Source organism: Tarenaya hassleriana, unplaced genomic scaffold (genome assembly GCF_000463585.1).
Source record: "Tarenaya hassleriana unplaced genomic scaffold, ASM46358v1 Cleome31, whole genome shotgun sequence".
Taxonomy (NCBI): domain Eukaryota; kingdom Viridiplantae; phylum Streptophyta; class Magnoliopsida; order Brassicales; family Cleomaceae; genus Tarenaya; species Tarenaya hassleriana.
Window position 1 is genome coordinate 1,521,340 of NW_010966274.1, and position 12,676 is coordinate 1,534,015.

A 12,676-nucleotide genomic window follows, 5' to 3' on the forward strand; every position below is an offset into this window, starting at 1 on the left:
CAATGGCCCGGCCCCCAGCCACTGCAGTAGCCGGCTCCATCCTCACATCCCTCGATATGTCCATCTTAACTTTTCATAGCCGCCTTCTCCGTTGTTTTTCAAAACTCGTTAGTGCAACCACCACTTCCAGCCGGCAAACTACAAAACAAGGATACAAGAAATCCGAGAAACGCATCCTCCCCCTTCTGAAATCTACAAACAAGAAAAGGACAATTGTTCTTGATCTTGACGAAACATTGGTGCACTCTACAATGCAGCCACCAAGAGTTAAAACCGATTTCATGGTGAGGGTGAAAATCGAAGGGACGGTTATACCAATGTTTGTGGTGAAGCGTCCGGGCGTGGATGAATTCTTGGAAAGGATTAGTGAAAACTACAAAGTGGTGGTATTCACGGCCGGGATAACAGACTATGCTTCACAGGTTCTGGACAAGCTGGATAAGAAACACATAATCTCACAGAGGCTGTATAGAGACTCATGCAAGGAAATGAACGGGAAATATGTGAAGGACTTATCTTTAGTGGAGGGAAAAGAGCTCGGAAATGTTTTAATTGTTGATGACAATCCATCTTCTTTCATGTTGCACCCGGAGAATGGTGTGCCTATAAAACCTTTCGTGGATGATATGAACGACCGAGAACTGATGAAGCTCGCGGATTTCTTTGACAGATGTTACCGGTATGAGGATATGAGGGATGCCGTCAACATATTTCGAGCCGACCAGCTGATCTGATATTGCTTTATTTCCAAATCCTGTTTTCCTTTTCTTGGATGTTTTCTTTCTCATTTTTTCTTCGGGGAGGGACGATATAGGCGTTTGGTTTTTTTCGTTGAAGATGGATGCTTCCTTCTTCAGCGTTGCACCAACATATGTCGGGAGCTTGACCTGGAAAACATTAAATTGTATCAGAAAAAGAGGGGAAAAAAAGAAAAAAACAAAACAATAAAGAGCATTTGTTCTAGCAGATATTCAAGATCAGAATTTTTTTTTAAGAAAAAAAAGAATTACATCTGTGGAACAGCCATGAATGAAATTGATATGCAGAAGAAGATCGACAGTGAAGCAAATGACCACCTCGAGATGACATGTAAACGCCATTAGAACACCCACAGGAACCTGATCAACTCCACATAAAACTTGTAATGAGAAGCGAAACAACGATAATCAGACACGGGATGGCAGAATGTTTTCAGACGAAGACAAGCATGGCATAACACACAAATCAACCCGCACAAACTTATAATTGAATTAAAAACAACATCGATCCGACACTGGATTCTACTCTGCACCCAAAAAGCCAAAAGCTTTTGAGACAAAAATAGCATAACACAATGTCATCCATCAACCCAATTCAACCCAGAGGATTACATTCTCATGCTCCTTCCACAATTCATAAAGCAATCGACCTTTCTGACTACCCTATTCATTATCTTAGAAATAGCATATGGTAGCCGCAAATTCAGCAGAGTTCAGTAACAAAAGTCTTGACCTTTTCAAGTGACTTCATCAGAACTCCATTAACATAAACTAAAGTGAGCTCAAAAGAAGTATAAGAAAAAAGATCAAATCATAAACCCGAAAGGAAGCATCTTTCAAATTTCAATAGGTATGCGGGTCAAGAATTGTCTGATTCAACAAGATACCCAACACAAATACAATACAAAGGATGTTACAGAAAGAGAAAAGTAAACAGATACAAGAAAATTTGGAGAGAAATCAACAAAAGTATCCCTATATATGCCCATGAAATTGGCGGAAAGAACTCCAATGAAGACAAAACCTAAATCGACCCATGAGTTTTTTTGGTTGAAACTATTGCGGAGATACGAGAAGATTTGGTAACTAACCCAAATCGGAATTATAAATCTATTTGTTCCTAAGTATCAGCATTACAGGATTGTACTTTCCTTGTTCTGTTTTAGGTTAGCTTACGTCTCTTACATATATAAAAACTTTGTAAGCTCTGAAAATTCAATAAGAAGAACACAGCCGCATTATGCAATTCTTCATCCTTGCTTGATATTTATCATGGTATCAGAGCACGAACCCTTCTAAATCTTACTACGAAATTTCAATCTCATGACGACCCCGACCCCGACCAATTCACCTCCGACCCAGACCACGCCGCCAACAATGGCACGACCGACTGTTGCTGAACCTGTTCCAGCTCCACGAAGAACTATTTCTCCATATGATTTAACCCCGAGCGACAACCCCGGCCTGATTCTCTCACAGCCTTTGTTGCGTGGAGAAAACTATGATGAATGGGCGATCAATATTCGCCAAGCTTTGAAGTCCCGAAAGAAATTCGGTTTTGTCGACGGAACTATTCCACAACCGATTGAAACTTCCCCCGATTTTGAAGACTGGGATACAAATAACGCACTCATTGCCTCTTGGATCAAGAACACTCTTGACTCCAATATCCGATCTGATGTTGTGCATCGTGAACTGGCCCAAGACCTTTGGGATTATCTGAAAAGGAGATTCGGCAGATCCAATGCTCCTCGACTGCTAAAGATCCGAACTGATCTCGCTAATTGCCGCCAACAAGGGATGACGGTCGCGGCATATTTTGGTAAGTTAACCAAACTGTGGGATGACTTAGCCAATTTCCGTTCCCTCAAGTATTGCAAGTGCAATCACTGTACATGTGATGTTGGCGGGACTCTTGAAAAAGAACGTCAAGAAGACAGGTTATTTGAATTCTTGTTGGGACTCGATGACTCAAGATATGCGATTGTTCGCTCAAACTTACTCTCTCGTCTTCCTCTTCCAACTTTGGAGGAAGCTTACAACATTGTCTCGCAAGATGAAGATGCTAAGCATATCATTCAAACTCACGATGAAAGACCAGACGTCGCAGCCTTTTCAGTCCGAACTTCTCTGAAACCCCGACCTAAAGATGATGACAAAGACAAGACGATCCTCTGCACCCACTGTGGTAGATCTGGCCACTTAGCTGAAAGCTGTTTTCGGCTAATCGGATATCCCGATTGGTGGGGCGAGAGACCACGAAACAGAACAACAGTTGCTCGAGGGAAAGGAACATCATCTGATCGTCCTCGGGGAGCTGTTGCCCGAGCAAACGTGACCCACGTCTCATCTCTCCCACATGCGCCTCCCTCAACGGATGCAGAAAAGCCCATGCTGTCGGGCATTACCCAAGAACAGTGGAACAACCTCATGTCTCTGCTTAACTGCTCCAAAGTCAACAATCAGGAAGATATATCTGGTAAGAAATTTTCAGCCCCTTGGATACTTGACAGTGGTTGTTCTCAACATATGACTGGAATAATCTCGTCCTTGGTTGATATTACTTCTATTCCTCCGTGCTCCGTCATACTTCCCGACAACAGAACAGTTTCTGCGTCTCTCTCTGGATCAGTGATTCTCGGGCCCAATCTACGTCTCTCAAATGTGCTGTTTGTTCCGGGATTGCATTGCCAGCTGATTTCTATCTGTCAGATGATGGTTGACACTGATTGTTATGTTACGTTTGCTCCTTCCTTCTGTATAATTCAGGACCGGACTTCCAAGACGCTGATTGGAGCGGGTGAGCAACGATCAGGTTTATTTTACTACAGAGGAGCGGCTACTTCAGCAGTAACTCGGACACAGAAATCTCAACAAGCTGATCTTTGGCATCAGCGGTTGGGTCATCTTTCTCCAAAGGCACTGTCAAAGATTTCCGCTCTTGATGTTTCAGCTGTTTCATTTTCTGATTCGGATATTTGTGATGTTTGCCTCAGAGCAAAACAAACACGAGAACCTTTTCCATTGAGTCGAAATAAGACATCAGCCATTTTCGAGCTTGTCCATTGTGACATATGGGGACCATATAGATCACCTTCTTTTTCTGGAGCGCGGTATTTTTTAACTATTGTGGATGATTTTTCCAGAGGAACATGGATTTTTTTGATGAAAGGGAAGCATGAAACTCAAACCAAGCTGCGAGATTTTATTGCACTTGTTGAACGTCAGTTTAACGCAGCAGTGAAAACAATAAGATCTGATAACGGCTCGGAATTTATCAGCCTTCGACCTTATTTTTCAGCACAAGGAATCCTACACGAAACCTCTTGTGTAGGTACACCGCAACAAAATGGTCGTGTTGAGAGGAAACACCGCCATATCCTCAACGTTGCTCGGGCTTTGCTTTTTCAGGCAAACCTTCCCATTGATTTTTGGGGAGAGAGCGTCTTGACGGCAGCATATCTGATAAACAGGATCCCATCATCTGTTCTTGAAAATAAAACCCCTTATGAGGTTCTTCATGGCCATTCTCCAGGATATAGCCATCTGCGTGTATTTGGTAGCTTGTGCTATGCTCATACACCGAGCAAAACCAAGGACAAATTTGAACATCGAAGCTCTCGCTGTGTTTTTTTAGGCTATCCATATGGTCAGAAAGGTTGGAGATTATATAATCTCGACACGAAACAGATGATGGTCTCCCGAGATGTGGTCTTTGTTGAAACGATTTTTCCTTTTTCCGACAAGGCTGAATCGACGGCTTCACCAGTAGCTATGCAGCCTACACCTGTATATATACCTGATGATGAAGACCCAGCTGTTTTGGTCCCGCATCCGCTGCCTCAATCTGCTTCCTCGAGCACATCTGCAACCGAGAATTCATCAGAGGAGATTATACCACAATCTCCCATCATGTCTGAACCATCATCGTCATCTTCTTTAGTACCACCTGAAACTGATCCTATGCTTGTTGCTACAGTACCATCTTCGCCAGACACATCCTCTTCCCTGCTACTTGGTCGCGGTCAGAGGCAAAAGTACAAAAACATATTGCTGAAGGATTTTATTACCAACTCTGTGACTGTCGCATCAGGTACCTCATTCCCTCTTGAGAATTACCTATCATATGACCGACTATTTCCCAGGCACAGAGCATTCCTCGCCAGACTCACAGAAGAGACAGAACCCCGATCATTTTCCGAAGCTTCTATAGATGATCGATGGAAAAAGGCAATGTCTGATGAAATCTCTGCTCTTCAACACAATCGGACATGGACACTGGAACCTTTACCGCATCACAAGAAAGCTATAGGATGCAAATGGGTTTACCGAATTAAGTACAAGTCTGATGGAAGTGTTGAACGGTATAAAGCTCGACTCGTTGTCTTAGGAAACCGACAAACCGAAGGTATTGATTACAACGACACTTTTGCTCCTGTGGCAAAAATGGTTACCGTCAGAACATTTCTCGCAGTTGCGGCAGCCCGTAATTGGGATGTTCATCAAATGGACGTCCACAACGCCTTTCTCCATGGTGATTTATCCGAAGAGGTATACATGAAACCTCCCCCCGGATTCCAATTCTCCACACCTAATGTCGTATGCCGGCTTCGCAAATCACTTTATGGGCTAAAGCAAGCGCCACGTTGCTGGTTTGCTAAGCTCACTATGGCATTAACGAAGTACGGTTTCCGACAAACGGAATCTGATCATTCCTTGTTTATTTTGAAGACCACGACCACTCGTCTACATGTTCTGATATACGTCGATGATCTTCTTCTTACGGGTGATTCTCCTCAAGCAATGGTTGACTTCAAGACATATCTGAACCGATGCTTCAAAATGAAGGATTTGGGAAGTCTAAAGTATTTCTTAGGCATTGAAGTAGCCCGAAATTCCACTGGGATCTCCTTATGCCAGCGGAAATACACGCTTGACTTAATTGCTGAGACTGGATTATTAGCCAGTAAACCATCGCAGTTTCCATTGGAGCAACACCATCGTCTCACAATCAGTGACAGTGCCGCCATTCAAGATCCAGAACGCTACAGAAGACTTGTTGGCAAATTACTTTATCTCCTTGCAACTCGACCTGATATCACTTATGCTGTCCACATTTTATCGCAGTTTATGCAGAACCCTCGGGAAGATCATTGGCAGGCTGCTCTCAGGGTCGTTCGGTACTTAAAGCTTAATCCGGGCCAGGGTATTCTATTACGTTCTGATTCTGACTTACGACTCTATGGCTGGTGCGACTCAGACTGGGCCGGAGATCCTCGGACACGACGTTCTCTATCCGGTTACATTATACAGCTTGGCTCCTCCCCAGTCTCTTGGCGTTCGAAGCGGCAACCTACTGTCTCTCTCTCTTCCGCTGAAGCTGAGTACAGAGCAATGGCCGTCACAACTTGTGAGCTACTCTGGCTCAAAGCTCTCCTCTTCTCGCTCGGTGTTCATCATTCTGACGCCATGATTCTCAACTGTGACAGTCAACCAGCTCTTCACATTGCGGCAAACGACGTATTCCACGATCGTACGAAGCATATCGAGGTCAATTGTCATTTCCTCCGACATCACATCAAGAACGGCCTAATCTCGACTCGTCATGTTTCTTCATGCGCTCAACTAGCGGACATCTTTACCAAAGCACTCGGTCAAAAGGAGTTCGCTATGTTCTTAACCAAGTTGGGCATACACAATGTGTACGCTCCCACTTGAGGGGGGGTATTGCGGAGATACGAGAAGATTTGGTAACTAACCCAAATCGGAATTATAAATCTATTTGTTCCTAAGTATCAGCATTACAGGATTGTACTTTCCTTGTTCTGTTTTAGGTTAGCTTACGTCTCTTACATATATAAAAACTTTGTAAGCTCTGAAAATTCAATAAGAAGAACACAGCCGCATTATGCAATTCTTCATCCTTGCTTGATATTTATCAGAAACCAACCCATGAGTTATGCGTCACAGAGGAATACTTGGTTGGGGAGTCGCCAAGCTTCGGTCTTGCTGAAACAGGAATCGTCGAGAACTTTGCTCCGACACCATCGGCATCTAGGGTTAGATGAGCACTGAGATCTGGTCCTGATCTCGCAGCACTTGGGGATCCGATTGTTCTTGTCCGACTTCATGTTTGTCTGGATCTCCAACGGCTCCCGATTCGAAGGATGAACCAGAGGTGTCGAATATGAGAGAGATGGAGAGAGGAGGAGGAGGAAGGTGACGAGGAGAAGAGATGAGAAGCTTGAGCTAGATTCCGACATGGATACTGACGAACTCTCTCAGCTCTGTGATTTCCTCCGGCTTTTTCTCGAAAGTTGTCTTTTTTTTGGTGCATGTGTGTGAGAGGAGAGAGTTTTTGAACTTTGAAGACTCCTTCTCATTTAGCGGATTTCACAATTCCGATATTTTGCTTTAGTACAACAAAATCCAATTAAATCTAAATTCAATGATATAATTATTTTTCATTGAATAAAATAAGAGTTAAATTAACTAAGTACATACTATAGATTAAATTGACTAAAACCGAAAAATATAAAAAAATAACAATATGAAAAATTATGAATATTTTTAAATTATCATATAGATAAACAAACTCTAAACTTATGCCAAAATATATTAACCTTGTAAATATCGTTAGAAACTCACATCCTCATATATTTTCAAATTTTATATAAGTTTATTAAAATATTTTTAAAATTTATATATTTTAGTAAAAAAAATAAAATTGAACGTATGGTATTTTTTAAATTAATATTGTTCAGGCTATTGTTCCCAAAAAAATATTCATCAAAAATTGAAATTTTAATCACGTCATTTTTAATAGATCCGGGGTCTTGACTATGTAAAATGGGATTAATGATTTATCTATCTATATATATATATATATATGATATTTTTAGAATAATGAATAATTGGAATATTATAAGATATTTTTAGTAAAGTTGAAGTATTTATATGATATTTACATGGGATTTTTCAATTTTTTTTTTTTTTGCAATTTAGCAAATAATAAACACAAACACGATATCTCAATTTGTTATAGACACTGTTACGAGTTTTGAGTAAATGAATTTTAATATACGATTCTTCATCTCTTTTAAAGTAAAGTGCTTTAAAATTTTGAGCATAGGATGCGCATATTAGCATACGATGCGCATTTTATCGTAGCTTTTCCGCTTTACTGATGGATGGAGCAATCAACCTCCATCCACAAGAATCTTAGAAATTGATCGAGTTTTTGTTATTCTCACCGGGTTTTTGTGTTCTCAGGCAAAGACCCATCTCTTTTCTTCTTCTCTTCATCATCTTCTTCCTCGTCGTTGAATCTATTAACATCCCATTTCCATGCGCGTGTCTTCAGACATAGTTCTGCTCGGATTTCCCGTTTGCTTTCTTCCAGGTTCGTGTTCTTTCGAGTAATGAATCCTGGGTTTCGAGTAAAGCCTCGAAATTTCTGTCTCTGAATTCATGTTTCTTTCTGATTTCCGCCATAGATGCTCCTGTCATGATGTTTCATAGAAAAATCTGGTAAAGTCTGTACCTTTTTGCTAGTTCTTAGATGATCTGGATCACTCGTTGCACTGGGCATTTATTTTGCTAAAGGTTGATGCTGATGTGAAAGATTATCAGTCCATTCAGGGTACGAGGAATATAACAAGCTGTCGTAGTTACATTCGATGAGCATGAGTGAATATAGGGAGAGCCATTCATCCACCAGGGAGAAAAAGCTCAAGAACCCTGAAAGTAAGAACAATTCTGGTACACCCAGGAGTGATCTTTGGACAGATGGCCTTATCTGCGCCTTTGAATTTGTCCGAGGCACGAGGAAAAACACAGGTGGAAAGTCTGTTTCCACATTGCCAAGCAAGAAACTGGACAGACCCTTAGGGGTTTCTTCTTCCCCAGGAACTGGGGATGGTCAATTCTTTGATTCCTCTGCCATTGATGATCTGAGGGAAAGGGCCGTATCTTCTCACGGTCATAAAGATGGCCAGGGGTTTCAACCGGGGAAATTGGAGAGCTTTGAGGGTAGTCGTTGGGTACCTATTGGATGGTCTAGGATTTCAGAACTAGTTCAAACAGTACAAGTGAATTCAGAGTGGCCATTACAGAGTACAGAGTTGATGGATGATGAAGAGGATGTCCCTGTTGCAGATTTAGCAGCTCCTTACTGGGAACGGCCAGGAGGTCCGACATGGTGGTGTCATGTGGTGGCCGGACACCCATCTGTTGATTCATGGCTCAGAAATGCTCAATGGCTACATCCTGCTATTAGTTTAGCGTTGAGAGACGAAAGTAAGCTAATAAGTGAACGGATGAAACACCTTCTATATGAGGTATGTGCCTTGTTTTCAGTTCTAAAATCACTAATGTTGACCCGGAATTGTTATGAAAGGGATGAGAGCTGAGCTGATATAAGACAACAATCTAACTTGAATCTACATTTTCGGTTTCAGAAGAAACCCACATTCTGTTTTTCGGTGTATTGATGTTCTTGCAAAAGAGTTTGACCAATACGCTGTAATATTTGGATACATTTGGAATTGTCTGCCTGGCTTACGATATTTTCATCTGTATAATGTTCAATTAGAGGTTTATTTTAATAGTGTTCCTGTCTGTTGCCTTAAATCATCTCTAATATAGTTGTTGGATAACTTCTTGTTTCTTTTATCTATTTCTAAGGTTCCAGTGAGGGTTGCGGGGGGTTTGCTATTTGAGCTTTTAGGACAATCGGCCGGTGATCCATCGGTCAACGAGGACGATGTCCCTGTTGTTCTCCGATCATGGCAAGCTAAAAATTTCTTGATAACTGTTATGCACATAAAAGGAAATGTATCAAACATCAATGTCCTGGGCATCACTGAAGTTCAGGTCTGTTCACAAATCATCAATCTTTTATTCTTTCTTGATTCTTTTCATCCGAAGAAATCAGGACGCGAGGATTTAGTACCGGCCTGTGTTAATGCCTTTGGCTTTTCCTGATAGGAGCTACTTTACGCAGGAGGTTATAACGTGCCGAGAACAGTTCATGAGGTCATAGCACATTTAGCTTGTCGTCTTACTCGTTGGGACGATAGGTGAATTTAGCATTATCTTTTCTTTTTCCCCGGTGTCTGTATGCTGTTATGATTTTCGCATCGAGTTTACTTCTAGTTATTTTGTGTTACAGATTATTCCGCAAATCGATATTTGGTGAAGCAGATGAAATCGAACTGAAGTTTGTGAACAGGTTCTTCTAGACATCAATCTTTTTCTTGCAATTTTTTTACGGGTTACACGTTTTGCTAACAGAAACGCTCTCTTTTTCGTATCATTAGGAGAAACCACGAGGACTTGAATCTTTTCAGTATCATTCTGAACCAAGAGATCAGAAAATTGTCAAGACAGGTCACTTCACTTGCACATCCTTGTCCAAAATCACCTCCAAATGAAGATGGAAAAAAAAAAAGGGCAGAAAAAAAAACTTTTCTTGCCTGAGAATATGCCATTTTGTCGGTATTCTTTGCAAGACTGGACTAGATCATGAAGTAAAAACAGTCTTCCTCCTTTCCATGGCAGGTCATCCGAGTGAAGTGGTCGCTACACGCAAGAGAAGAGATCATCTTCGAGCTTCTCCTGCATTTGAGGGGAAGTGTGGCAAGATACTTGTTGGAGAGTGTAAGGAAGAGCACGAGGGAAATGATGGAGGAACAAGAAGCAGTTCGGGGACGTTTATTCACTATCCAGGATGTTATGCAAAGCAATGTCCGTGCATGGTTACAGGTCTGTCCTCAAGAAAATAATAACCATTGATTGTAAACTATCATATCGAATGAATTATCCGAGTAAAACTTCGATGTTCCTGAATTTTGTTTATTCACTGTTTTATCGATCCATATGCCGACATAATCTGCAATAAGCCATTACCCGATCCTCTCTCTCGTAAGTAAGAGTTCAACGCCTAAACCCTGGACCTGTTTTTCAGAACCTTTCTAGTTTCAGAACTTCTCAACTGGGGTGAGATCTTGTCAATTCTTTTTCTCATATCATGACACCTACTTTCAGGACAAAAGCCTAAGAGTAAACCACAACTTAGCTGTCTTTGGAGGATGTGGGCTTGTCCTTACCATAATCACAGGCTTGTTTGGCATCAACGTGGACGGTATCCCGGGCAGCCAGAACGCTCCATACGCGTTTGGTTTGTTCTCCGGGATCATGGTTTTCGTAGGAGCTGTCCTCATCGTGGTCGGTCTGGTTTACCTCGGGTTAAAGAAGCCTGTGACAGAGGAACAAGTCGAAGTAAGGAAACTAGAGTTACAAGACCTGGTTAAGATGTTTCAGCATGAAGCGGAAACTCATGCTCAGGTTCGGAGAAACAACCTTTCTCCCACCGCAGGAGATGTTCTTGATGCAGACTATGTTCTGATCCAGTGAAAAACCCTAAAACTGTGTCTTGATCTTCTTTTATATGGTGAACCTTCGAGGGTCATCTTGTTGTATTTTGATAGTTTTCTGTTGTAGTTGATAGAATTTGGCCATCTGGATGCTGAAACAAACTCAAAGGCTAAGACTTTTGAGCAGACAGGTCCATGGAATATGTCTCTGTGTGGAATCTACATTGTTAGGACAAGACCAGAATGAATTTCACTGTGCTGACAACTTTTGATCTATGATTGATCATTACCCTTTTTCCATGCAAAGATTTGGACAATGAATCAATTATGTGAAGGTCCTATACCATTTATATATATATATATATATGTATATATATGTATATACATGTGTATGTATGTATCTATCTGCGTGTGACTGCAGTCAAAACCGACCACTGGGAAACAGAGCCCAGATCTCTCTCTCTCTCTCTCTCTCTCTCTCTCTCTCTCCGACAAGAGTTTGACTTCTGGTCCTTGCTAAGTTTATATCGTTCTCTCTGGAGAGTTCACTTCCATCCGATTTCTCCAACCAAACTGACAAATTCGTGAGATCTTCCGCATCTAAGCTTCACACAGATCACCAGACTGTCAGATTCAAGAAACCCAGAACTCAGGATTTCAGAATCAAGAAGATCTGACAAGAGTCGCAGAAGCTGAGGAAGCTGTAACAATGGCGGGTTTCACTATGAGCCTGAACCTGCTTCTCCTCGTGGCCATGGTTGCCACCAACATCCTCTCTCTCTACCACCTCTCCTCCACAACCAGCTTCTTCCAGTCCGCCGTCAAGCCGCCGTCCGCTCCGCCTGTCCCCGACCATCTCCTCCGACAGCTCCACACCATTCGCGCGGCAATCTCCCATCTCACCACCCACCAACCCGACACCGCCAAATCCGCATCCACCGGCGCGTCGATCTCAGACGCCTTGCCCTCCGCCGCCGCCGCACCTCCCAAGGACCTTCTACTGTACTCCCAGCTCTCACCCATCGCTTCCGCTTGCCATAACCACCCTGATCTTCTCCACCAGTACATGACCTACACGCCATTTTCTCTCTGTCCTTCAGATTCCGATCTCGCCGAGAAGCTCATCCTCCGAGGTTGTCACCCACTTCCTCGCCGTCGCTGTTTCTCCCGGACGACAAGAAATCCGTCGGTGACGAAGCCAGATTCGAATGTCATATGGTCTTACTACTCCTGCAAGAGCTTCGATTGCTTAACCTCGAAATTCCCCGATCTGGGTTTCGATCTATCCCTCGAGAAATCCGAAACCCAGTTCTCATCTTACAAATCCGAGCTCGATCTCCCGATCTCGCAGCTTCTCCAACTCGCCAAGTCATCGAACTCCGTCCTCCGTCTCGGCATCGACGTCGGCGGCGGAACCGGGTCGTTCGCCGCCGCGATGAAGGCTCGGAACATCACCGTCCTGACGACGACGATGAACTTCAACGCGCCGTACAGCGAGGCGGTGGCGCTGAGGGGACTGGTCCCTCTGCACGCGCCATTGCA

At 42.7% G+C, this 12,676-nt stretch overlaps 3 protein-coding genes across 7 annotated transcripts in view; all 3 read left to right on the top strand.

Annotated features, from left to right (window-relative positions):
• The window catches only part of LOC104820703 (probable C-terminal domain small phosphatase), an 891-nt gene extending 135 nt beyond the window's left edge, over positions 1-756 (top strand). The window contains exon 2 of the mRNA XM_019203341.1: positions 16-756. Within this exon, the coding sequence (XP_019058886.1) occupies positions 57-734 (678 nt within the window). The 5' untranslated portion in view covers positions 16-56 and the 3' untranslated portion in view covers positions 735-756. The remainder of the gene's footprint in view (positions 1-15) is intronic.
• Positions 757-7,954: 7,198 nt separating this feature from the next.
• LOC104820634 lies at positions 7,955-11,434 on the top strand. 5 transcript variants are annotated; one of them, XM_010551164.2, is made up of 9 exons: positions 7,955-8,160; positions 8,255-8,288; positions 8,391-9,097; positions 9,444-9,632; positions 9,747-9,838; positions 9,931-9,990; positions 10,079-10,148; positions 10,320-10,523; positions 10,806-11,174. In XM_010551164.2, the coding sequence occupies exons 3-9, from the start codon at positions 8,438-8,440 to the stop codon at positions 11,172-11,174; spliced, it is 1,644 nt and encodes a 547-aa protein (XP_010549466.1). In that variant the 5' UTR covers positions 7,955-8,160; positions 8,255-8,288; positions 8,391-8,437. The 5 variants fall into 5 exon arrangements, with proteins under 5 accessions (XP_010549466.1, XP_010549464.1, XP_010549463.1 ...); XM_010551162.2 differs by having other exon boundaries at positions 7,955-8,288; XM_010551161.2 differs by having other exon boundaries at positions 8,255-9,097.
• A 112-nt stretch (positions 11,435-11,546) lies between these two features.
• LOC104820635 overlaps positions 11,547-12,676 on the top strand; it is a 3,306-nt gene continuing 2,176 nt past the window's right edge. Inside the window, exon 1 of the mRNA XM_010551166.2 lies at positions 11,547-12,674. Coding sequence (XP_010549468.1) covers positions 11,844-12,674 — 831 coding nt within the window. The 5' untranslated portion in view covers positions 11,547-11,843. The remainder of the gene's footprint in view (positions 12,675-12,676) is intronic.

Coding starts and splice junctions, on each gene's coding strand:
- LOC104820634 (XM_010551160.2), top strand. CDS start 8,438: ATGAGCATGAGTGAATATAGGGAGAGCCATTCATCCACCAGGGAGAAA. Junction 9,098..9,443: donor TGAAACACCTTCTATATGAG/GTATGTGCCTTG, acceptor TCTATTTCTAAG/GTTCCAGTGAGGGTTGCGGG. Junction 9,633..9,746: donor TGGGCATCACTGAAGTTCAG/GTCTGTTCACAA, acceptor TTTTCCTGATAG/GAGCTACTTTACGCAGGAGG.